This window comes from Onychostruthus taczanowskii, unplaced genomic scaffold (genome assembly GCF_017590055.1).
Source record: "Onychostruthus taczanowskii isolate IOZ18803 unplaced genomic scaffold, ASM1759005v1 scaffold11, whole genome shotgun sequence".
Taxonomy (NCBI): domain Eukaryota; kingdom Metazoa; phylum Chordata; class Aves; order Passeriformes; family Passeridae; genus Onychostruthus; species Onychostruthus taczanowskii.
The window spans coordinates 3,680,985-3,706,084 of record NW_024497629.1 but is presented as its reverse complement, the minus strand read 5'-3'; the positions used below and the strand labels follow the sequence as shown (position 1 = coordinate 3,706,084).

Below are 25,100 nucleotides of genomic sequence, written 5' to 3'. Positions count from 1 at the left end.
CCCCGGCCCGGCCCGCGGGGAGGCGGAGGGAGGAGGCGGCGGCCCCCGGCCCCTTCCGCCGCGCATGCGCCGCCCGCCGCCCCTCAGCGCGGGTACCGCGGCAGGGGGATGTCCCCGTCCCTGCCCTTCCCGCCGCAAGACAGCGTTCGTGTGCGGCTGTGTGTGTCTGTGCTCGCTTTCACTTACTGCGTCCAGGTCTGGGCTCCTCAGTACAAGAACGACGAGGAACTTTTGGAGAGGGTCCAGCGGAGGCCACAAAGATGATGTGGGGTTGGGTGCCAAGAGGATCACAGAATCATAGAACTTGCTGTGCTTGAAGGCACCCATCAGGATCAAGAAATGCAACTCCTGGCCCTGCACAGAACATCCCAAGAGTCACCATGTGCCTTAAAATGTTGTCCCAGTGCTTCTTGAACTCTCCTAGGCTTGGTGCTGTGACCACTGTCCTGAGGAGCCTGTTCCGGTGTCCAGCCAACCTCTGGGTGAAAAACCTTTTCCTGATAGGTAACCTGAACATCCTCTGACTCAGCTTAAAGCCACTCCCTTGGATCCTGTCACTGGTCACCAGAGAGGAGAGATTGCTGCTTGCCCCTCCGCTTCCCCTCATGAGGAGGTCGAAGACTGAAGTGAGATCTCCCCTCAGTCTCCTCCAGCCTGAAGTGCCTGGGTGGTGCCAGACTTTTAAGGGCTGCCCAGTGACAGGAGCAGTGGCAATGAACTAAAACACAAGAAGTTGCACCTCAGCATGAGGAAGAACTTTACATTGAGGGTGGCAGAGCACTGGAAAAGGCTCCCCAGGGAGGCCATGAAATCTTCATCTCTGGAGACATTCCTGTGACCCTGCCTTGGCAGGGGCTGGACTAGATGATCTCCAGAGGTCCCTTCCAACCCTAACAGTTCTGTGATCCTGTGGTTTTAGGCCTTTCCAGAAGTGTGGTGGTGGGAGGTGCTGCCCACCTGAGGGCCTGGGAGACAGATGGGGAGCAGAGGGATCCCCAGTGGTCCCTGGTGACTCCTGAGGTCCCCACACCCCGCACCAGCCATGGGATGTGTGCTTGCATGCGTGTGTTACACTACATAAAAATGCATCTCAGCAGTTACTAATTTATTAGTTAACTGCTGTGCTAATAGTTATTGTGTGGTGATTTTGGGCAAAGAGCCAATTATCCCTTCCCATTAGAGAGTTAAAGATGGCATCACTGGTACAGCAGGGAGGTGCTGTTGGTAAATACAGTTCTGGTGCTGGTAGGCATTACCAGCACTGCCTGTTGATAACCTCAACATGAGCGTAAATTCTGCATATTCAGCAGCCCCTGGAAATTAGAGGGATCTCTGCATGTCAGTAACATTTTAAAACATGCCTTTCACAAGAAAATCCTCTATTTGGCCTTTTTAGCCATTCTTCAAGAGCCTGCTTAGAGAATGCTCCATTGCAGGAAACAGTGACAGATGCCATCCACAGATCAAACCTTCAGACACAACCCGGCTCTCGGTGCTGTGGGCACTGCACAGTGGCTGCTGCTGACCCGACCCCTCGCTGTGCAGGCAGGGAGGAGCCAGCCCTGCCTGTCGCAGTGACTCCAGGCGAGCTGGGCTGCAGGAATAGCACCTGTACTGGTGCTACTGCTGGCGCAGCAGTTGTGTGGATGAGATGTCTGTGACTACCAACTGTGTTCTTAAAAATAGAGATGTCTCAAAGGAGAAAATCCTCACTGTTTTCAGTATTTATAGACATGGTTAAGAACATAAAAGTTCCCAGCTCCTGGTAAAGATAGAAACATTTCTGCAAGAAATGAAAATGATTTCTTGAGTCTAATACTAGTCAGCTAAATACTCAGATGTCTGCAGCCTGCTGCCACTCTCGTGGCTAATCTCTGTGATCCCCAGTGTCCCATCCCTCTGCCACCTGGGGCTGTCTCCAGGGAGGCTGCAGGGCTGAAAAGCCAATTCCTGTGCTTACTGAGGAGGGAAGGCCCCTAAGTCACAGCCTCCCAGCCAGCCCTTCCCTTCATGCAGACCAGCTGGGACTGAAGGAAACCCTGTTATGCTCTTGGCATCCTGAACACTTAGAGCAGCTGGTCTACATTACACCAGCTCTCCAGCTCTTACCCTTCTGGGAACCCTGTTTGTCCTCAAAAATTGTAATCAGTGTTTGTATAAAGCATCAGATCTTCACAAAGAACTCAACGTGCATTTTATAAGCATAAGCTTGAATGATTTCCACATCAATGTGCTTCTCAGTGTGCTTTTTCTCAGAAAAACCAACCTGATCATGAAACAGAAAAATGTTTAAGTGCAATCAGTTTGAGATTTGATCTGATAAATATAATTATTTGATTATTTTCTAAAGTATCTTTTTTTTTAAAAAAAAAAGAACAATTCCACCACCACACATCTCACAATTCAATAACGGCACTAAAGTTTTTGACTCGCGCTAAAATAGTTCAAGAAAGACCTCTCTTACCTTTGTTCTGAGTGGAAACTTTAAAAATACTTAATGCTTTAGATGTTTTTACTTGCTGTCAGTCCATTACAAAATGTTTTTTGTAGCTATTCCTCTTTTCAAGGATGTGTTAACAGCTGTCTGGGCACTGCCTACACTGCAGACATTTCAGATAAACTCCTTTAACAGAGTTATACTTTCTTTTTTCTGTGAATAATATCCTCAGTGAAAAATACTAAACAGATGCACAGTTTAAGACAGTAGCCAAGGATATGAAAGCCTGGATGCTTTTGCCTTCCTCCACAGTCTCCCTCTGACATCTTGGGTAAGGCACTCAACTGAGCAGCACTCACAGAAGCTGAAGGCTGCAGCCCTAACCACCCCTGCTCAGCTAGTGCCGAATCGTGAAGAGGTCTACATTCTCTAAAGCCACAAACTTCAGGACCTAAAACTCTGGACATAAACAGAATTTATCCTGCTGTGCCCCATATTCATGTCCCCCAGAAGTTTTGACAAACAGTGCTGTTGGAGCTATCAGGGTAGCAAATAATTAACCTGTATTAATTAAAATGAAGGTATTCTGCCATGAAAATGAAACAACTAGATGTAGCAGACACTCTCAAACCATCTCCACAAAAAAAATAAAGGTCCTTGCAAAAGCTTGCACTCTTTTAAACAGGGTGCGTGACATCCTTCACTCCCAGGATGAGGGAGAACCCAGATTTAATTCCTTTGCTGAAGACTTACAGGCATGACTTCCTTGGAAAGCGTCCCCAGATCAGCAGCCTACTTTGGCTACCCTGTGCTGCAGCTGGTCTGTTCTGCAGGGAAGAAGTCCTTATCTTCATCTCAGATCTTCTGCTTGCTGGCCTTGCAGTCAGAGAAGTATCGAGTTGTTTGGGTTGGAAGGGATTTAATGACCCTCTAGTCCAAACCCCAAATCTAACTATTCCCTGTCTAATCCCCAGTCTCGCTATCATCCTACGTCTTAAGAGGAGCAGTCATGGATGTGTGAACCTTTGAGTTCTGTGAAACAACAGCTGCAGTCAACTACCTGCACTTCACTCAGGGACAGCCCTGCAGCTCAGGAGCTGTTGGAGCTGTATGTCCAAGTTCCAGAGCAGGGCCTTGGAATGGTGGTTTACATCCTTAGCATGTCCCTTCTAAGCTACATCTTGGTAAAATATGATGATCTGGATGTACGTTTCATGCATTTGCAGGAGCAGATCCCATCCTGTTGTCATATTATTCCAAAAGTTCCATATTGTTGTCTCCTTATCACAAAAGTTTCATACCTTCTTGGCGTGTTCTCATGGGCAGCTCCTCAGAGCACTGACTCTCCCTTCCTCACCAAGTAGCCAGCTGCCTCCAGTTCCCCCTCAACCAGCCAACCCACTCTATTATAGCGCTCTTCTTATTATTATTGGTTACTGCTGTGGCCTGTTAAAGTCAGGCCTGCTCCTAATCTTTGATACTTGGCCCAGCTGCAACTCCTTAGGGGTGAAATTACTTTCTGCACTATCTTTATTTTCTTATATTCTATCCCCTCACACCATCCTGAAGTTAACTTTCCCACATCACCACTGCATACCAAATCTAGGTGCCCAATGCATTGGGTTCTGCATTCCATTTTGTCAAGAGACTTAATTAATAAAATCAATGAGTTTGAAATACTACTGTCACTAGAGATGCTGCTATATGCATTGCTGTAGGAATTTGTTTGTATTTCATGTTTTAGGCTGGCAGTGACCATAATACACAGGCAGATTTAGTGCAGTATGAACTCTGTCCCAGTGAGCCAAGGCTCCCTCTTGGCTAATCTGTAGCCAGAGCCTCAGAGAAACAAGCTTAGGAGCTGCAGACTCTTCACAGCGGGACTTTCCCATTCCTGCATCGTTTTGCCCCACCATTGCTTCACAAGCACAGCCTTTCCCTGCCACAGCCATTCATGTGCTGAGTCAGGGCTGATCTTCTGTTCTATTGCTTTTGACCACTAACCTGTTCAGCCTCTGCAGCTTCTCCTTGTACTGATACTGTTGTCTGAATTCTCTCAGTCTTCACAGCCTGTCTCAACCCTCTATTCTGATATGGAAACATTTGATCCACATTATGCAACTGCATCCATTGTCTAGTTTTAATGTTTATAACTGCATGTTTTAAGCTTTTAATCCCATGCGTGGGAAAAACTCTTCTGAGTTAGATATCCTTCAAATTTCCCATTTAACACAAAAACTGGTACAAAAAGGCCTTCCCCTAGTATTATTCCCATAAACTCATTTGACAACAGCCAGCCTCTTAAGTATGCTGAAAAGGCCAATCTGCTCAATTTCTCAAAATTGTGGTATTATTTCCATTTGTTTCCCCCTACCTGTATGTGCACCTGTAAATTTCTTCAAGGAAGGCCACATAATCTGGATTTTTTATGGACTAGATAGCAACTGGCATATCATACTGAACTAGTGCACATGAGTTTAGCAGCAACAGAAAATTCACAATTGTATTATAGTAAATTTTGTCACAAATCCCATTTTTGAATGACTCATTACTATACTACTGTTTTAAAATGCTGGCTTGCCATTCAGTTGCACACATGGCCATTGCACCTGTAGACATTATTAGCAAGATAATAATTCTGCAAGAACAGGAACAAGATGTTTAAAAGAAATGCATGGGAGGAGATGTCAGTGAGTGGCGTGCACAGCCCTGCAGCACAGAGCATCATGAATTTGTCCCAAGAAAGAAATATCTCTCCTGGAAATGTTTTGCTAAGTAAATCTATGCTATAATGGTGGAGGAGACTTGTTTCTCTTGCAGGATGGCTTGGTCCCCGAGTCATTAATCCCCTCATAATGGCTGAGGTCTGAACAAACTTCATAAACATACCTCAGAGTCACAGCCACCAGAGCCTGCCACTGTAACACAACCAGAATCACTAATGGCATCACCTCACGTACATGAATGAATGTGAATAGCTGTGGAGAGCAAAGCCAGAAATAATGCCAGCTGGTTTTTATATTCACGTTAACTTCTTTCACAACAGTGGCATCAATGCTTATCTTTAAAAAAAGAGCCTGTGTGTCTCAATAGAAGTATATTTTTCTTTCCAGTGGAGAATTAATTTACAGGAACTCTGCGTGATAGAGGCAGGGTGTGGCTCTTAGAGCTGAAGATTGAATATGATACTCAGTATAAAGAAGGAAACCTTAGAGTTGGGCATCTAATTATTCATCATTCATTTCATACATTAAGCAGTAATGAGTAAACATTCTAATTTCTAAAAGGGGGAGAAAAGTTCAAAGAAATATCTGAGGCAATGGAAGCAAGCTCAAGAACTCTGAATAATAGGGAGGGTTGTTGGGTTTTGTTTTTACACACTTAGGATGACATAATTCAGCCATATCAGAACAAGAGTGGGAAGAATGCAATTTTTTTTCTCTCCTAGGGAAATACATTATAAGAACTCTAAAAGCAAATCCAGAAGTTTTGACAGTTTTGCATTGTTTCTCCAACTTAACTAGAACTTCTCTGTATCTTCAAAAATGAGAAGCTGTAGTGCAAAGGATAAACTAGAAGAAAGATCTGCAACAGTACTTTGACTTACATAATTTCATTTCTTAGGTTGCTTCTACCTCTTGCCATATCAAATGCTGATCCTCCCAATTGCCAAAGTTTCTTCTGACAGGGCTCTGAACCAGCAGCCTTGAGACCAAGTGGACTTTGCTTAGGGTAACATTTGGACATCTGCAGTCATCTCTGCTCTTCTGGTGTAATCACTAGGCTATAATTTTTTCTTCTATCTTAACTGCACACCTGAAGCTCACAAGAATTTCCTGTTCTTACACAGTGTCAAGGGGGCCCAACCGCAAGCAACAAGATGACTGGACACATCATTTAAATACCAAAATGGAGCACAGATGTATCAGCTCAGAGCTAGTTCAGACCTCTGTTCTGACGCATCAGTATAGCATGAAGACATACCCACTGGCCCCCATTTCCACACAGAGAACCCAAACCTCCTTCTGTGCCAAACATGCCTTCAGAGCAGCAAGGCACAGCACAGTGAGTATAGAAAGCCAGACATGGACTGAGGAAGGGAAATTCCATCTTGCTTCCTGAGCTTAAACAAAGTGGTTGAGCACTGTAATACTGAAAAGTAGGTGCCAATGTTATGCACATATTACATAAATAATAACAGTGTTTTCATACCTCTGTGGGTTTACCTTTAATTATATCTGCAGGTTTTACAGACTCCTAAAGTTCTTCTCTTGTTTCTGATGCATCCTTCTTCCTAGGCAGTTAGTCAAATACAGAACAAAACAAGAAATTAATTGAGCTGAAACAATACGTTTTTAAATATTACAAAATTCAAGTTCTTTTTGTGAGTCAGCTCTCCCTCTCTTGTAGTACAGGACCCTTGTCTTCAGCTAATCTATTATCAGGGCCCAACAGCTGTTTGTGCATCTGCACCCCCAGTGCTGGGGTGGGGACCCAAGGGTGAGCCGGCATCTGGAGCAGCAAATGGAAAAGGCAGGGTGAGAGGGAAGAGAATTGCTTTGTTCTCCTGTGGGAGCTGCTGGGGGAGGAACCCACCACCCAGCCAGCTATACCTTTGCTGTCTCTGTGACACCTGGAATAAAGAGTTTTGCAAATGGGAAGCAGAGATTAGCTCTTCAAATGGGAATAATCAATTCCCATTTCCCTGGCACAAGAAAAGTAGGCACGAGACCACACCCTGCAGCTTGCTTTGCCTACTGGCTTGAGCTGGCTCCAGATGGAAATCCAGTTTGTCTGGAAAACTTCTTCCCTTGTAATACATCCTGTTAGTGGATTGCAAATCAGGAAGTTTATATGTGTAAATAAGAGGTGCCTTTCCACTCATTTTGGCTAAAGACAAGAATTAGAGGACATCATCTGTAGATGCATCCAATTTTCATTGGAGAACAATACTACTTAAGAGTGATTCCTGTACCTCCATGTTACATCATGCTGACTGCATCATTGACAAGGCTGATTAAGGAGCTCTGATCTCTAGACCAGGAAGAGTCCTCCAAACCTTTCAGCACAGTTCTTTCCTTCATAAGATCTCAAGTGAAAATTTACCAAGTGGAATGAAAGCCTGGTTCCCATCTCCCACGCGTGCATACTTCCCCTGGAAGGCCAAGAAAAGATGCTTAATCCATTTCATCCTTCTTTTTATTTATATCTATTTTTAGCTTTAACCAAAGCATACAGATGGGAGGAATTAGTCTCAACACATCACTATCTTCCCAAGATCATTAGTTTTTCTGTTGGTAAGAATGCACAAGATGAAGCATTAGTTGGAAATTGCATGTTTTTTGCAACTTCATAAAGCAGCAGCCAGAGATCTTAAAGTGTCATAAATTACTTGACTTCTCCAGGCAAACATTCATTTTTCCTTTATATTTGATAGAGTCTAAGTGATGTTATAGTTAAACAGCATTAAAATTACCCCTTGTCCTAGCTCTTTGAGAAGATGGGCAATTAGTGGTATGGACCCTGGCTAAGCTTATCCCAGGAGATCAACTTCACAGGGCTGGAAGCATGGATGGCCTATCATACAGCTTATAGCCACTCCACAAAGAAAGTGTTTTGGGCATGTAGGGGCAAACCCTGCCCTCATGCTGGCCCTGACTGCGAGCTGAAGCACATCCCACCCGTGCGTGGGGGGAGCAGTGCCAGGGTGATCTGCCTCACACGTGTTGACAGAGCAGTGCCAGGCAGGGATAACCACCCAGCCCCACCCTGCACTCCCGACTCTAGCTCAGGGAAAGCAAACAGGTGGAGGCAACTCACAAGACTTTCACCAGCTGCTGCAAGCTACCTTACCCTATTTTCCTTCCTGGTTGTTGTTATCCATGTGCTTTTCCTAGTCCCTGAGTAGTAAGGCAGGTCCTCTGCTGTGCCACGCTACCAAAGCTGGTGCTTCCCTCACTTCTGTGATTAAGAGGAAGAGAGGCAGGAAGAAGGGCAAACAGCCCTTCAGTCCTCAGGGTTATTGGGGAGGTGTGGCAGCAGTGGGGCAGGCTGGGGAAGGGAGCTGCCTTCTGTCTGCCCTTCATGTCCCTTCTGGTCCAGAGTTTCATTCAAAAATAGGGATCCGTTTTCGTGAGGTTTTTAAGGAATTCAGTTTAGTACCTGCAGTTACTATGTCCCCTTTTCTCCTGAGGAAAACTGGAATTATTTGGGTCGATGTTATTATGATGTTTCTGACAGGAATTGTACAGAGAAAACTATTTTATTATAGAATGCTACCTAACAGAATGAATATAGATTTACAGGTTAAGCTCTAAGCATATGTTGTAAAAGTTTATCTTAAAAATAATAAAACTGTCTTGTGTTAGTGAAGGTATTATTGTGCATCTACTCAGAAATGTAGGAATGCATTTCAGTGATTAAATAGAATTTTGGCATGTTCAAGTTCTATTTTTAATATTGTTTTCTAGAAAGTTTTCATGAAAATGTGTATTTGTATTCTGGTAATGATAGCATTCATTTGCTAAAGACTTTGTATAGGACAAGATAATCTAATCTTTAATTAAACTTAATAAATAAATGAAATTTAATTCCAACATTTAAAAGGTGTTCTTAAGAGTACAAACTAGTGCATATAAATTATTAAGGCTAAATTGCTAGGAAAAGAACTCAGGACGGACAGATTGTGTGTGTGTGTGTGTACACATTGTATACATAAATAGCTATAAACCCAGGAAATACAGAATGAAGGAAGAAATTTGTATAATTTCCCTCAGTTGCTGAAAGATAAAGTACCAATAGCACTTGAGAGATTAACTCGACCTGTGCAAGTAGCGGTGCAATCAGTACTTTTCCCAAGTTGTAATTATTTCTTTTCAGCTGTGGTTCTCATTTCATCAGTGCTTCATCTTACTCCATCAGTATCTTCTAGAGCAGCTGGTATCATAAAATCATAGAATCATTAAGGTTGGACCTCCAAGACCATCAAGTCCAACCTTTGACCAAAAACCACCATGCCAACTAAACCCTAGCATTGAGTGCCACAACCAGTTGTTTCTTAGTCACCACCAGGGATGGTGACTCCAGCACTTCCCTCTGCAGCCCATTCTAATGCTTAACCATCTTTTCATAAAAAGGATGAAAAAATTCTTCATGATATCCAACATGGACTTTGATGCAGCTTGTGGCCATTTCCTTTCATCCTCAACACTCTTTATTATCTTACACAGTGGTGGCTAGATTGCGTTCTAGCTGAGCTTTCACCTTTCTAATTTTCTCTCTATATGACCCAATGACATCCTTGTATTCTTCCTGAGTTGCCTGCCTTTTCTTCCAAAGGTCATAAACTCTCTTTTTTCCCCCCCCTTAGTTTCAGCAAAATGTCACTATTCAGTCAGGCTGGTTTTCTTCCCCACTGACTGATCTTTTGGCACATAGGGACAGCCTGCTCCCTAGCGTTCAAGATTTCCTTCTATCTGGATCCCACTGTTTTTAAGGGTGCAGTATGGCACTAGAAGCTTCCTCTTGAACACAGTAAGATAACTAAACAAAATATTCAGTGCCTAATTGGAAACATGGGATACCAAATACATTTTAATAAAGAATATCTATAAAACAAAAGCAAGTCCTTTAAAGTTTAATAGTTGCAGAACCAGAATACTCTGAGCCCTTGCTCAGCAGGAACAAGGAGGCTCAAGCTCAGCTGCAGGCTGTCTGCAGACCCAGACAGAGAGCACTAACTCAGCTTATGGTAAATTATTTGGTTTAAGATTCACTTTTAACCCCCCAAATTCAGATCCACTATTGTAACATGACAGGAAAAGGCAGTTACTCTAAATATAAACCAGCTCAGTTTTAGTGTTGATTCTTGTTGTGAACCCTAGGGCTATCCTGCATCCTTAGAAATGTCATTTCTACCCCACCATCCTACTCCCAGCAGCCCAAGCTGGGTTTTTGTTTTGCTAGCTGCAGCCTACATTGGCATTTTTAAAATCCCAGCCAGAGCTCTGCTGCTCGAGGAGCCCTGTTTTTATGCCACAGGCACTGTTGCCTTGGGGGCAGCCACACACCCCTGGGCACATCATGAAAGAAGCTGGTGGCTCCAGGCCATCTGCAGTGGGGTGGAGGCCCAAAGCTGCACCCTTTCAAGGCTCAGATGTGAGAAGAGCCCGGATGCACTGGGGATGTAGAGCATTAGAGTCAAACACATGGGGCACCCGTTCCCCAGGCAGAGACCTCTCAAAAAGTCCTCTTTCCTTTGTCTGTTTTCACACAGGATATCTGGGGTGTGCTGTCTGTCTGCCCAAATTTTTCTTCTGGGCTCAAGATGTATTTCAGAGCTCCACTTTCCTGGCCTTTATTTCCTCTCTGTTTTCAGTCAGGCATCTCTACTTATGTGGCAAGCACAGGCATCATGATCTGCCCGCAAGTGCAGTTCAAATCTTGCATTTTGGAGGTGAGAGTATTCAAGCTGAATTTGTGGGTTTCCATGTTCTTAAGTAGAGAAGGCCATCAAACCCACATCTTATGTCTTGGATGAATTCTCTGAACTTTAGTACCTCTCATCCAACTTGATGTTTGTTGTTTGGTGGACTTTTTTAATGAAAAAAAAAAAAAAAAAACAAAACAAAAAACCTTGATCTCTTCACAAATTTATAAGTATGGTATTGGTGTCTACCTCCAAAGAAAGTTATGGGCAATGGTTTTGGCCACTCCACCCTCAGATTACACGTTACTTTTAATCCCATCTAGAGATTTGTAACTCTTTTCAAAGTGTGGGACAGGGAAACCAAGCCCATAACTGTGTTCCAAATATCACTCCTGGGACCTAAAATTAAATATTGCAAAATATTTGCCCACATGTTTTGCCTAGTTTTTACCACTGACATTGACCTTTACTTTAAATTAGTTTTCTCTAGTCCTCATAGTTACTCCTGAGATAAAAAAACCCATAAAGACATTAAGGACACTGTTCATTCACAGCTCGAATATTGTCTGTTTGTGCTATCTTAATGTTGAAGAAGTAATACTTACGGTGGGCTTTCTTTTCAGCCAAAATGCAAAATACCAAACCCAGATGCGGACTGAGCCATGTTGCATTATTGCTCGGAACCAGTAGATGGCAACCACCCATTGCAGTGTCAAAGGTAAGTGAGAATTGTTCAGGTAGGGGATGTATTAGGTGACAGTTTGAGCAGAAAGCTCTGCTACTCCACACGAGGAGAAGGCAGAACTTGTATTTTTACTGCTTATTATACCTCTCCCTTTGGGAAAGGAGCAGTGAGTTGCCCTTTTCCCTACTCACTTTTGCAAATTATAATTGTGACAATTCATTTGACTAAGCTATCTGCTGCTGCTCCTATCTGTGGCTGCTCTTAACTGCTAATATCAGTCAAAAAAAGAATAAGACAATGGAAAAAAAATCCAAAGCAATCAGACTACCTTAGCTTCCACACAAATAGCCTCAATTTCTTATCATTATTAATTAGATTGCTTATTACTTTAGGTGGAAGCAGTTAGAACTCAGTAACAATGAAGCTGGGATTGGAAATAGACTTCCCTCTAGGAATTGACTGAGGCTATTGACATACCAGGTAATTAATTCTCGTTATATGAGGGGCCTTACAGAATTTTTTTTTTACATGGTCAAGCTGGAAGACATTCTAATTTTTTTCCCTACAACATTAGATTAAAAGTTATTCATTTCTAGGAGCAAGAACAGTAAAGGTTTGAAAACATTCCTTCCAAGAACCTTGCATTTACACTTCAAACCAGAAGTTCCTTCATTAAAACAGGAGAAGAATTAAGGAAATATATGTATAGCTTTACTAGAAGGATACTTAACTACCTGTAGTCACATGAAATTTTCTTTTTGCGTTGATTTAACCATATTTTGTGCCTTTGTTTTCAATAAGGAATGGAATACATAATACATGTATTGATGCACACAGGAGTGTCAGTACTGCAGAAAAAAAACCCAGACCTTTGGACCCCTGAAGGATTCCAGCATTGCCTTATAGTGTCGTTTGCAATTTACAGAAGAATACACTACAAATAGCTAAACCAGACAAGAAGAGCACTGTCACTTAGTAAAAGCAAACCAAAATACTTTGCATTAGTGGGATGCCTCCCTCCAAGTTCTCAACCACTTTGCAAACCATTAACTTGAAATATGTTAATTTGCACCCTTGCAGTACAACGTGTATGTTTATTCTCAGAACTCACACCTTTGCTGGGAAAGCTTAAAAAACCTACTTGACAGATAAAGTATAAGCTTTCTCTTTTGTTACGGCTACCCCTTGATCAGCTGTGAATTTCTACAAGGGACTTTGAAATTAGGAGAAAACCAGCTGGCATTCATTTCCTAGTGAATACTAGAGAGGTGATATTAGGATTAGCTTCTGAAATCCTTTAGGAAACCCATCAAACTTTTTCATTATTTCCTTAATGATAACATTTATACTCTAAACCCCTCTACTTTTTAATGAGATTTGAGAGCTTTTTTCTTCTTTAGAGAACTTAACGTCCTTTAACCTGATGATAAAATTTGAGCACCTTTATTTGCCTTAGCATGAGAAACTATACGACTTGTATGTGATGTTTTTCTTGTGGACCCACGAGTTTTGTTAAGGTCCAAGAGTTACCTTGGACTCTTCTTGCAGACAACTGCAAAGCTAGTTAGATTTTTTTTTTTTTTTCAAAAAGGCAAAGAAAGAGAAGTCTAAATTATTTAGAAGGAATTTTTAGAGAAACAATAGCTCTGTTTATAGTCATGCTTTTTTTAGCTCAATTATTTGAGAAGGACAGATAGTTTTAAAGATTCAAGGTCTGTGGTTGCCATGAAGAGCAGAGAAAGGTCTCACTGTAATAGTCGTATTTATAGCAGAACCTGCCTCAAGGTCTGGAATTTTATGTGTTAGATATCTAAGTAAGGGTCAGGGGTATCTTCAAAAGCTTGTACCATGTTTCTGTCATGTGTGCATTGAAATGTGTGTACAATGAGCTGTGACAAAGTGCTCTGAAGATTGTGGTCCGGTAGGACTGTGCACACCTTATCTACAACGGTAAAAAGGCCCTGGAGAAATGTAATTGTAGCCTTTTCATGCTTCTCCACCTCCACTTCCTAAAATTGAGAAAAGCCCACATTGCCCTCTATTACTTTGCAGAAAAAGAGTCTCTGGACTGTTTTTAGCAAAACCTTTCTGTTTCTTTGATCAAGACACTGGAAATGTTCCTTGTTGAGCAAAACTTAGCATGTTGGCCAGCAGACTTGTTTGTTTGATCATGTTACAGTGAAGAATGAAAATATGATTGAGCAGTGAAGCAAGTGCTTGAACATTGACTTTTCAGCAAAGAATAAAGTACAGATTTGCATGGGGACTTTGCTTACCTGATCCTTATTTCACATGCTGTCTGAGGCATGATTTAAAGGAGAGATAACCAGGATCACAGTCCAGTAATGTGCTGAGTGATTTTGAGGTGGTGCTGGATACTACCCATTACCATTACTTGCAGTGAGATTCAGGAATAATCAAACTTGGCATAATAAATTACCAAGATAAGATAGATAATGAAAGAATGTGAAATGCAGAAGATAAGTTTGTGCTTCTCAACAGCATTCAGTGTGACTTTTGTAATTATTAACTAAACCTTAAAGCCTGAGGTAGTCCTTATTCAAATGCCTTAATCCTTTTTCAATTCTCTCCTTACAACAACGTCTCCTGTCTCCTCACATTTCCACAATGAGGGAAAGGAAGGCAACAGATCCACTCCATTCATCCACAGATCTGACTGAAGGGAAGGAGAAGTTAAGACTGAAACAAGAGGTCGGCCTGATTAGCGGCGTGTCATTAATTGCAGGTACCATGATAGGCTCGGGGATCTTTATGTCCCCTGAGTGGGTACTACACCACATGGGGAACCCTGCCAGCAGCCTGCTGATCTGGGCAGCATGTGGTCTCCTGGCCATGTTTGGAGCCTTGTCGTACGCTGAGCTTGGAACAATAATTAAAGAGTCTGGAGGAGAATATATTTACATTTTGAGGATTTTTGGTTCCTTTCCTGCTTTCCTTTTCGCCTACACTTCTGTCATCCTGGTGAGACCAGCTGGTTTGGCAGCTGTCTGTCTGAGCTTTGCCGAGTACGCCATTGCGCCATTCTACCCAGGATGCTCGTCTCCGCAGGTTGCCGTCAAATGTACAGCTGCTGCCTGCATCCTGATTTTAACTATCATCAACTGCCTCAACGTGAGGCTGGCAACATCTGTTATGAACATTTTTACAGCTGCCAAACTCCTGGCTTTGTTGGTGATTGTGGTGGGTGGGTTGGTGCTGCTTGCCAAGGGACAAACTCAGAGTTTTCAGAATGGTTTTCAAGGCACCACTGCAGGTATTGGGGCAGTTGGAGTGGCATTTTACCAGGGCCTCTGGTCCTACGATGGATGGAACAACCTAAATTATGTAACTGAGGAACTGAAGAAGCCTGAGGTGAGTGAGTGAGCAAGCTGGGTTTTACTTACTTTATCCTGCTGTTAATATGTTTGATTCTCTCTGTGATGGTGTCAAGAGTGGTAGTCAAGGGATTTACAGTGAGGGTGGTGAGACACTAACACAAGAGACATTGCAGATGCCCCATTCCCAGATGTGTTCAAAGCCAGCTTGTGTTGGGCTTTAAGCAGCTTGGTGTAGTGGAAGAAACCCCTGCTCATTGCATGGAGGTTTGAACTAGAGAATCTTTAAGGTCTCTTCCAATCCAAACCATCTTGTGGTCCTATAAAACTCCTAAAATTACCCATTGACTGGAAAGAAATTATTAGGCAGCACTTGGATGCTTTGGGGATAAAATTTTTTCTTAGTGCTTAGAGGATCTCACTGTAGACACCTAGATTTCTTCAGAAAACACTCACTGCTATAATCCATAAAGGATTCTTAACAACATGTATTTTCTTAAAGACTTGATCCATAATCTATGCTTTAGAAAACTACTTTATCTCTCCCTGTTGCATCGAGGAGCAACTTCAGAGCAAGCCAAGCCTCACTGGAAAGGGAATCTAACTCTGTGAATGATCCCTGTCTTTAAACATCTATATTGTAGCATTGTGCAGTCCATGCTATAGGTACTGAAGTAGCTCACCTGCATTTCACATCACCTTCTCTGTGCCATATTACCCATTTTCACAGATCAAACTCTGCAGCAGTGCAAGAGTTGCGTGAGTGCAGAGTTTATAGAGTGTGCTTTGTACCAGTGCAGCACACAAGATCCTACAGATCAAATGCAAATATACAGTTAAATATTAACCTAAATGGCAGCAAAGATCACAGGGCCACTCTCTCCCACAGGATCATGAGCACTGATATTCAGGCCCTTCCAGAGTGGAGACACCACCATTAGGAATTGCTGTATCTTGTGCTGTGTTGAGAATGGGGAATGCAAAAACTGATATTTTCCGTTCTTAGATGCATACAGTTGCCATTTCCCAGTATTTTCAGTTGCATAAGACACTTTTGATTTTATTGAGTCTTAAAATGATCCTGTGGTGTTCTAAGACACAATCCTGCCACTTAGAAAAAGAAATATTTCCTTCCTAGAGCAAATCCTCTTTGAGATTTTGAAATCAACCCCCTATTTTGATTTAAACTGTAGAGTAGTTAAATATGATACAACACGCACTAGAACTTATACCATGGCAGTGAGGTGCTTATGGGAAGATGCAGCACACGAGGAGACATAACATACCAATAACAAATAAATCAATATTAAAATAATCAAGAAGTGTGCAAAAGGCATTTTGGGCAGCTACAAATCAAAATCTTTTTGATAAGATTTGGTGGGTTCTTTTTGTTTGAATTATTTTGTTTGGTTGGTTGTGGGGTTTTTAGGCAACTTTGGAACTGTACAAGACTGGTGTGAAAGCTGCCATGTGAATCTGGATCTATGTCTTGTTCTGAGAAAAGGTTTAGGGAGTGGAAGAATTTGAATGAGAGACGTGGGTGGCAGCAAAACCAAACCAAACAAAAAAAGCACAGTGCTGCACCTAACACTGCTGTCATCCCTTTTCCAGGTGACCCTTCCCAGAGCTCTGATGATTGCCATTCCTTTGGTTACGTGCCTGTATTTGCTGGTGAACGTGAGCTACTTGGCAGCCATGACTCCCTCTGAGCTGCTGTCTTCAGGAGCTGTGGCTGTCACCTGGGGGTGAGCTCTGCGTGGGACAGCATGGGCAATGCAGCTCTGAGAAACACTGGTTCTCTCCTGAGTTTCAGGAGATTTAAATGTTATTACCAGAGGGAATGGCAGCACTGCATTGGTCAGGCCAGGAGGACCTGTCAGGCAGAGGACTGAAGCACATTGCTGTCTGAGAGAGCTGGGACTGTTCAACCTGGAGGAGAGAAAGCACTTTCCAGTGCCTAAAGGGTCTACAAGAGAGCTGGAAAGGCGGTTTTTACAAGGGCATGTAGAAGTAGGACAAGCAGGAATGGCTTCAAATTGAGCGTAGGTTTAGATTAGACATAAAAAAGAAATTATTTATTTCTTCTAAATAAGGTGGTGGTGGGGCAATGGCACAGGTTGCCTAGAGAAGCTGTGGATACCCCATCCCTGGAGACATTCAAGGTCAGGTTGGAGAGGACTTTGAGCAACCTGGTCTAGTGGAAGGTGTCCCTGCCCATGGCAGGGGCTTGGAAGAGGATGATCTTCAAGGTCCTTTCCAAACTGTTCTATGATTCTATAATTCTGTGGTTCTATGAGGCCAAGGCTGACCAGCTTCATCTGGCCATGGTCTCCAAGGTGAATCTAGGCTGCCAAGATGGCACCTTCCTTACTCCCCATTCCCTTTGTTTACACTGGGAACCTCTAACTCTCCCAACTCATGTTTTACCTCATGGAAAGTGTCCATAAAGGAGAGGTGCAGGTGACACCAGGAGCATCTCCCCACAGGCACTGGGAATGCAGCGAGGGTACATATCCAGACTTGGGGACTGAGAAATTACTCACATTTTAGATATTTCCAGGGAAATGAAGAGGGCAATGTGTTACCCTGCTAATGCAGAGGCAGTGGGTTGGGAGTGAGATAGGCGTCAACTTGCTGAATCCTGTCTACTTGGCACCTGGAATTTAGAGGAGACCTGAGTCTTTTGTCTCAGTTTCTCCATCTGTGGGGAAATGGAAAACAGCATTGATCTCAACAATGCCTTTAAGAGCTGTTATACACAAGTTGGGTAGCCTTTGGTAACTGTAACTTCAATTGGCTTGTGTTTTTCCAGAGCTGCACAGAAACAAATTCTACTTTTCATCAACCTGAAGTATTTGGTGACATTAAACAGTTTCTGTACAAGACAAGGAATTTAGGAAGAGAAGGAAGGGACCATTGTGAGAGGTATAGACACCATCAATGATCTTCCACCAGAACATCCAGCCTTAGTCTAAAGACATAGAATCCCTGATAGCCCTAAATGAGTTGTCTGGCAGAAATGATGGCATGGTACACAGATTATGTACTGCTCTTCCTAAAAAGTCAGCAGCAGCTTTGCTTCTTTGTGCATTTCACAAGATCCCCCATTTGAAGATCTGACTGAGCTCTTGCTGGATGTGTTCTCTAGTAGCCTTTCACATCATTATGAGCAGGAGCTTTTAAAGGTCTAGTGCTTTGTTTGAGCATGTCAGAAAGCCTCACTAAGCTGCAGTGTCACGAACTTTCCCTGCACTTCCTTTCCCATCATTCCTAATTAACAAGTTATTTGTGAGCTTCCTCCTTTGTAACACATCTCCTTTTCCTGCCTGATTAACCTTTTCACCCAAGAGTGCGATTCAGGAAGAAATATTGAACTAGTGACATGAGAGCTGGGCACTCAAAGGCCCAGGTAGGGAGCCAGTCTGAGGAGGAGGTGAAGTTTGTGGCGCACAAGCAAGACATGCAGTTATTCAGGCCATTAAGAAAGAATGGGAGGAGTATAAAGAAGCCAGAGAAGGACTTGTCACATTTAAATGCATTTATTCCCTATATAAGAGGAAAACTGCCAGAAAGAAACATTGTTCAGTAGTGACAGGTGCAGCCACAAAAGGAGCTCAGGAAATTCTTCCCAGCATTTCTTTGATGACAGTGATTTAACAGCAACCACAGACTTCAGTTTGTTTGTAAATAAAGTGATCTAAAAAATTTTGAGTTTTGGATTTTTGCCAGTTAGATAAACAGTGTTTGTGTATGTGATAATTACCCCAAACACTAGCATTTATTACTCAGTTAATACTGTTAATGCTGCTTCATTCCAGAAGACAGTCTTCTTTTAGGTGAGAAAACTATCATTCCTTCCAAATGTTTACCTTGAACTGTGTAACTCTGCTACTTCTTCTGTTAAGTAGAAAGCGAAACAGAAATGTCTGAACATGTTATAGAACCAAACATCTGGAATTCAAACCATTTTTTTGGCTTAAGTCAAAGAAGAGCAGTAATAGGTGTATGTGGGATTAAAGGGTTAAAATCCATATTCAGCAAGAGGTTGTAATGCAGAATATTTCTTCCAGTGTGATGGGAACAGTTTCTCTGGATTTCCAAGCTAATATTATTGGTTGTGATAGCAGTATCTTCAGGCGTTTTGCCACAGCATCAGTACAAAAAAGGGTGGTTTTGCCTGTTGTGACCTCTTTGTACACCACTGCAGTGTGGACAGAATATATCTATATAGCAGGAAGAAAAGCTGTCAGACAAGATAAACTTTCTAGTCACTAAATATTATGGGAATTGCAAGAAGACTTTAAATCTTTAGAAAGACTTCGGATAAAGATTCTGTATAATACAGAAATAATGGAGGTATGTAACCTGTCTGGTTCTACGGTGAGTATTCAGTACATCTACGAACTGCATCTTATGCTGTGAACTCTTTCCCCCCTCAGGGACAAAGTGCTGGGCAGCTGGGCATGGCTCATCTCCCTGTCAGTGGCCCTGTCTACGTTTGGTTCCTCCAACGGGACGTTCTTCAGTGGAGGCCGCGTGTGCTACATTGCTGCCAGGGAGGGCCATATGGTAAGCACAAAGAAAGGGGCCTGGCTTGCTTTGAACATCTTCACCTTCTTGTGACACTAAAGCAGAGAGGAAAACACTGTGTATGTTCAACTGGCAGAGTGATAGCTCTTCAAGGGGTTTGTTCCTTGCTCATTAATCCCCATCTCTTTCAAATGCAAGGTGTATGTTGTCTCTGGGCTTTCTTCTTCAATCAGGTGCTTTCAAAAAGATAACATATTTACATCTAGCCTGAATTCTAAGAACAGCTTTGAAATGAACCACTCAAATATTGCTGCATTGGAGCACCAGGCACAGGCTGTGGGGTGACCTAGTCAACACACCTACCAGGAAAGAAGAGCCTGGCCATGCTTGTGTGTTGTGAGGCACCTTTGCTCACGCTGGGAAGGTAGCCCAGCACCAGCCAGCTGCCTTTGCAGCTCTTTTACTGACTACACAGGTTGGTCTCTGGCGTGATCCAGCCTTCACATGGGTAGTCCAGTTTAGATGCAGCATAGGGTATCTCTGCTCTTCAAGCTTCATAGCAATTACAAGGTGACACCAAGCCTTACATCTCTCCTAGCTTGGGTTTATCATTGGTTTTGTTAGGTGGGCCAAATCTGGTAACCCAGTGGAGGTCAGGCTGCTGCAGCTCCCTCCTCCCTGGTCCAACCAATAGGTCCATCATCTATTCCCAGTAGCCACAGACACACAAACACAGGTATGAAACATGTTTATATACACACATACATGTATAGCTGTGTATATACATACAGAGCCAGCAGGGAACATAGAGCTGCACATACAGACATACCTGGGGCTCACACAAACACCAGCACTAACAACACCGAGGGCCTTTCATTCACTCTCTGGCTGATCAGGGGTCTATTAGTGAGAAATACATACAAAACATATATACAGTGTGGCTCCCTCCAGCAGCTGGGCTCAGATACTCAGCCCCTGGATCCCAGACTCCCCAGTTGCTGGTATCTGGGCAAACAAGCCCCCATGGTTGCTGCCACATCCCAGCTGCTGATACAGACCCCCTCACTCAAAGGTACACCTCCACGCACACTTAACCACACTGCTCCACAAAGAGGAGCAAAAAGGCTGAGCTGCATTTGTCCTCTGTTTTGAGCAGGCCTCTTGTGTTCCTCCTGAATATCTCTGCTTGTTTTGGTCCTTCCCACCCACAACATCTGGATTTCTGTTCCTCGGGTGTGAAGGCACTGAAATAAGTTGCACAGAGAGGTTGTGAATGCCCAGTCCCTAGAAGTTTGAGGCCAGGCTTGATGGGGCTCTGAGCAGCCTGGTCTAGTGAAAGGTATCCCTGCCTACAGCAGGATGTTGGAACTAGATGATCTTTAAGGTCCCTTCCAACCCAAATCTTTCTATGAATCTATGATTCCACACCAGCTCCACTCCTGGTTCGCAGCAGGGAATCTTTTATGCGTATGAATGACCAGGTTGGTGGAGATGACTGGGCTGGTGGTTGCTAGTTTTGGTGGTTCTTGGGTTCGGTGGTTACTGGTTCCTCAACTTCTCTCTCTGAGGATAGTGCCTGCTCTATCATGGCAAGCTCTGTGCTGAGAAGTGCACAGATGGTCTGAATCTGACCATACCAGACTGTGAGCTAAATGTCATTTATGACATTTCTCAAACACTCATCTCTAGCAAAGGTCTTTGCATGATATTTTGGTTGGGAATTAAAAATAAAATAAAAAATTTTAAAAGGAGCCTTTCTCATTAAACTTTCCCAATGAAACAAACAATAAAGAGGCTACTAATCCTGTAACAAATCCTGTAACAAATGTATTTACAAAAATGTAAATACATTTACTTTCCCAATGAAACAAACAATAAAGAGGCTACTAATCCTGTAACAAATCCTGGTGTAATTTGTATTTACATAAATGTTTCAGGAGTAGTCCTTCTTTCATTTTCCAGTCATCCCAAGAGAAGTCAAGTCCCAGAGAGATGTGACAGAGGGCAGAAGAGTGGGCCCACGGCAAAAGGTCCTGATGGTGGTCAGGAAAGCTATAATTTGACTCATTCTGTCACATCAGTAGTTTGAAAACCTCATTTTGCCTGCTCAAGCTGAGTATATTTGATATGAAACCAGTGAGACACAATAAAAATACCTTTGAAGGAGTTTTCTGTATTTACACTCCTTGGTGTTGGTCTGGTTTTATATAATGCTTATTTGCTGATTATGAATGGCTCTGGCTGTAGGCAAAACTCCCACCAGAAGCTGGGGGGGATGAGTAAGGACCTCTGAGTTCATGAAACGATGATGCAGGGCTTTGCTTTGTTTTTCAGCCAGACATTCTGTCCATGGCTCACGTGCAACGCCTCACGCCCTCCCCTGCTCTACTGTTTACATCTGCCATGTCTTTAATAATGATCATATCAGGAAGCTTCACCAGCATCGTCAACTTTTTCAGGTGTGTGTGTTAGGGTTTCTGTTTGCATCCCCTGTGCTCCTGGGGTTTACACTGTTTATAAGTATTTCCTTGCATTATTTTTTTGAGTCTGGGGTATTGCTTTCTGACCCATACTGGAGAGAGGAGGAGGGAAGAAAGAAAAGAAAGAGATTAGGTACCAGCACCTTTGCAATGCATGAGTGCTCCTGTCACTAGAGACCTAACTGAATGTGATTCATCCCCACTGAATCAGTAATGTTCAGATAATTCTAAAGTTCTCATTGTTTCTACTAGAAAGGAAATTAATGGAAGAACTACTAAATTTGTATCAATATTCACCTTTTTAATTGGAGATATGAACATCTGGGATCTGCAAGGCAGGACTGACATTCCTGGATGATCTCACCCCAAGTTTAATGCTGTCTAATTTTTTTTCTTTTCTTCAAGTTTTATGGCATGGCTTTTCTATGGAATGACTATTTCTGGGCTCCTGTATTTAAAAATCAAGAAACCAGAACTGCCAAGATCTTACAAGGTAAAGTAATAACATTAAATCCTCAAATATTTTCCTATATTGTTCAAATTACTATGAGAACATTTAGAGAATAGAGTGAGCACTGGTGGCTTATAGATTCAATGTGGTTGTCCTTCCTTTTTTAATTTCAAGTTTTGTGTCAGTAAGGCCAACAAGGGATGGACAGTGTTAACATACAGGCATAAGTCAAGGTTGAATTCTCTGTCTTGATAAGCTAATAATGCCCTGCCTTCTCACTATGAAAATATGTCTACTATATGCTTTCTTTCTAAAATATTTAAGTGGTAAAAGAAGGATGTTTCTGATCAACATTGTAATCACCTGTTTGTGCTCACAGACTTTGGGCAAACTCCTTGCGTTTAGCTTGAGGCTAGCCCAGGTGTAAGAACCTTGCAGAGGGAAAAATAACTTAGGTGGAGTGCCCCAGGTTCTTTGAGATAACACAGGGACAGGTTTGTTCCCCACAAAACAGATACAAGGAGGGAAATCAAGAGTTATGTCTTCTTCCCCTGATGCCATGAGTGACCTGATCTTCAGTGCTTCCTCAGTGACTGAGGATTATTAATGAATGCACAAGGCACTCTTCTTTTTTGAAAGGGCGACTTCAAATTGAAGTTTAAATGCTTTCTGACCAGGCTTACAGAAACTGCCTCTGAGATTGCCTGTCCACCTGTCTGGCAACACATGGACAAGACTTTTTGTGCAAGAGTGCTAAGATACAGTTGATTTGAAAACAATTGCACTGTGTTTTGTCCACAGCTTGGTTTTTAGATGCAAGGTAGTGGGGAGAACAAGAACAGACCTGGCACTAAACCCAGTAGTTTACATCTTCAGGTCTAGGAAAGACCACGGGTTAAGGTGTGATATGGTGGCGTAGCTCTTGCAGGGATGCTCAGTCTTGGGGTGGGGGTAGGCTGGGAAACAGGATGTCTGGATTAATTGGTATTTCTAGGTAATACCTCAAGTTGCAGAAAGGTTTAATCTAAAATCCTTCTGCAGAAGTTCCAGGGTTGTCCAGACACACAGAGGCCCAGAATTACATGAGTCTTTATGCTGATGTTTTGCTTTCACAGGTCCCAATTATCATCCCCATAATTGTGCTGATGGCAGCTGTGTACCTGGTGTTAGCTCCCATCATTGATCAACCCCAAATAGAGATCCTGTACATCGTCCTGTTCATTTTCAGTGGCATCATTTTTTATTTCCCACTGGTTCACTTTAAGTACCACCCTCACTTCTTACAGAGAGTCACTTTACACCTCCAGTTGTTGCTGGAAGTTGCTCCAACTACCAGGGATGCAAACTGAGATAACATCCTTCTGGTGGCTGCCTGCACCTCATGGTTTATCCCAGCACCTTGGTTTTCAAGGCTCAGAAAATATTCTTCTGTAAAGAGCAATGAGTAGAATGTGAATGACACTAAGTGTCCAGGTGAGATGGACTACAGCTAAGACGCCTCATGTTTCCCTAAAATTCTGGGGACATGTTTTTCTCCTTTTCAGCTTTGCCTTGGCATTACATGTAGATTCCAAAGGAATATGTGCTTTTGTATTTTTCATCCCCAAAAGGGCTGTTTCTCAGGATCTTATCTCCTATTTCAAGATAAAATGCAGCAAAAGATAGACAATGAAATATTATTCATATAGCAGACTGAGTCCCATAGCCATTCCTGGCAATGCCTTTAATTATTTACACCTTGTTCTGCCCACTGTGACTGCAGAGCTTCTCAAATCAATAAAGAAAGGGCTCACCATGCCCACAAGAAATAAACCCTTTATCACTCAGGTATTCACCCTGGAAGATTATGCTTCTTCCAGTTCCAGGTGCACAGTCACAACAGTACTTTCTCTGTCTCAGAAACCATTCCACATCTCCCACAGAAAACCCTCTGATATGAGACAAGAAGTGCTTTAAAGCTCTGTAAGTTCACTCAGTTGAGAATGCACTTGTCATCTGGGATCCATCCATTCATGATGAGGACACAAGCAGCATCACTCAAGTACCAACATTCACCCATGTGCTTCCTGTGATCCCCCTGAAGAAAAAACTTATTTTGTGACAAAGTGAGGGAAAAAAAAAATCAAAAAACCCTAGAGCATATGTACCAGCAAGATACTCTGACTAGGAATTAAAGAAACCACATACTGGGCTACATTAGGAGAAGTGTGGCCAGCAGAGCAAGGAAGCAGTGTGTCTCTTTAGACTCAACCCCTGAAATCTTGTATTTAGTGTTGGGCCCTGCTGTTCAAGGTGGAGTTGTGAAGACCACCTCAGCCCTTCTTTATAATGGCAGCTCAGAGCAGTGGTCACAGGCTGGGAAATGTGCCCCATGAGGGCAGTGGAGCGTTGGAGCAGTGTGCAGAAAGGTGGTGAGATCTCAGTTCCCTTGCATTTTCTACCACAGCCATTTCTATGATTCTAAAGGAACAGCACAAAAGTCACAGGCTGTGCTCCCACCCACACCTAACACACTGAAGTCACTGTTGTTTCCCATTATCCTGAGGCACAGCTGGTTTTTTCCAGCTCTTGGGGAAGGAGAGGTATTATAAGCTGTTTTCTTCACATTTTTCCAGATGGTTCCAGGAAGATACCTGTCATAGACTAAAAAGGTCTAGGAGTTAGTCCCCAAAATGCCTTGTTAAAGTACTGAAAGTTAACTTTCTGTCAGCATTCTTCTATAGAACCTGCTACAATCCTGCTGCCTTTTGCCTA

The 25,100-nt window shown here is 42.8% G+C and overlaps 1 protein-coding gene across 1 annotated transcript; it reads left to right on the top strand.

Moving 5' to 3' along the window:
* Positions 1-14,178: 14,178 nt before the first annotated feature.
* LOC121344973 (b(0,+)-type amino acid transporter 1-like) lies at positions 14,179-23,695 on the top strand. Its single transcript, XM_041421434.1, has 6 exons — positions 14,179-14,922; positions 16,497-16,630; positions 19,325-19,454; positions 21,750-21,874; positions 22,301-22,388; positions 23,462-23,695. The coding sequence occupies exons 1-6, from the start codon at positions 14,179-14,181 to the stop codon at positions 23,693-23,695; spliced, it is 1,455 nt and encodes a 484-aa protein (XP_041277368.1).
* The last annotated feature ends 1,405 nt before the right edge of the window (positions 23,696-25,100 follow it).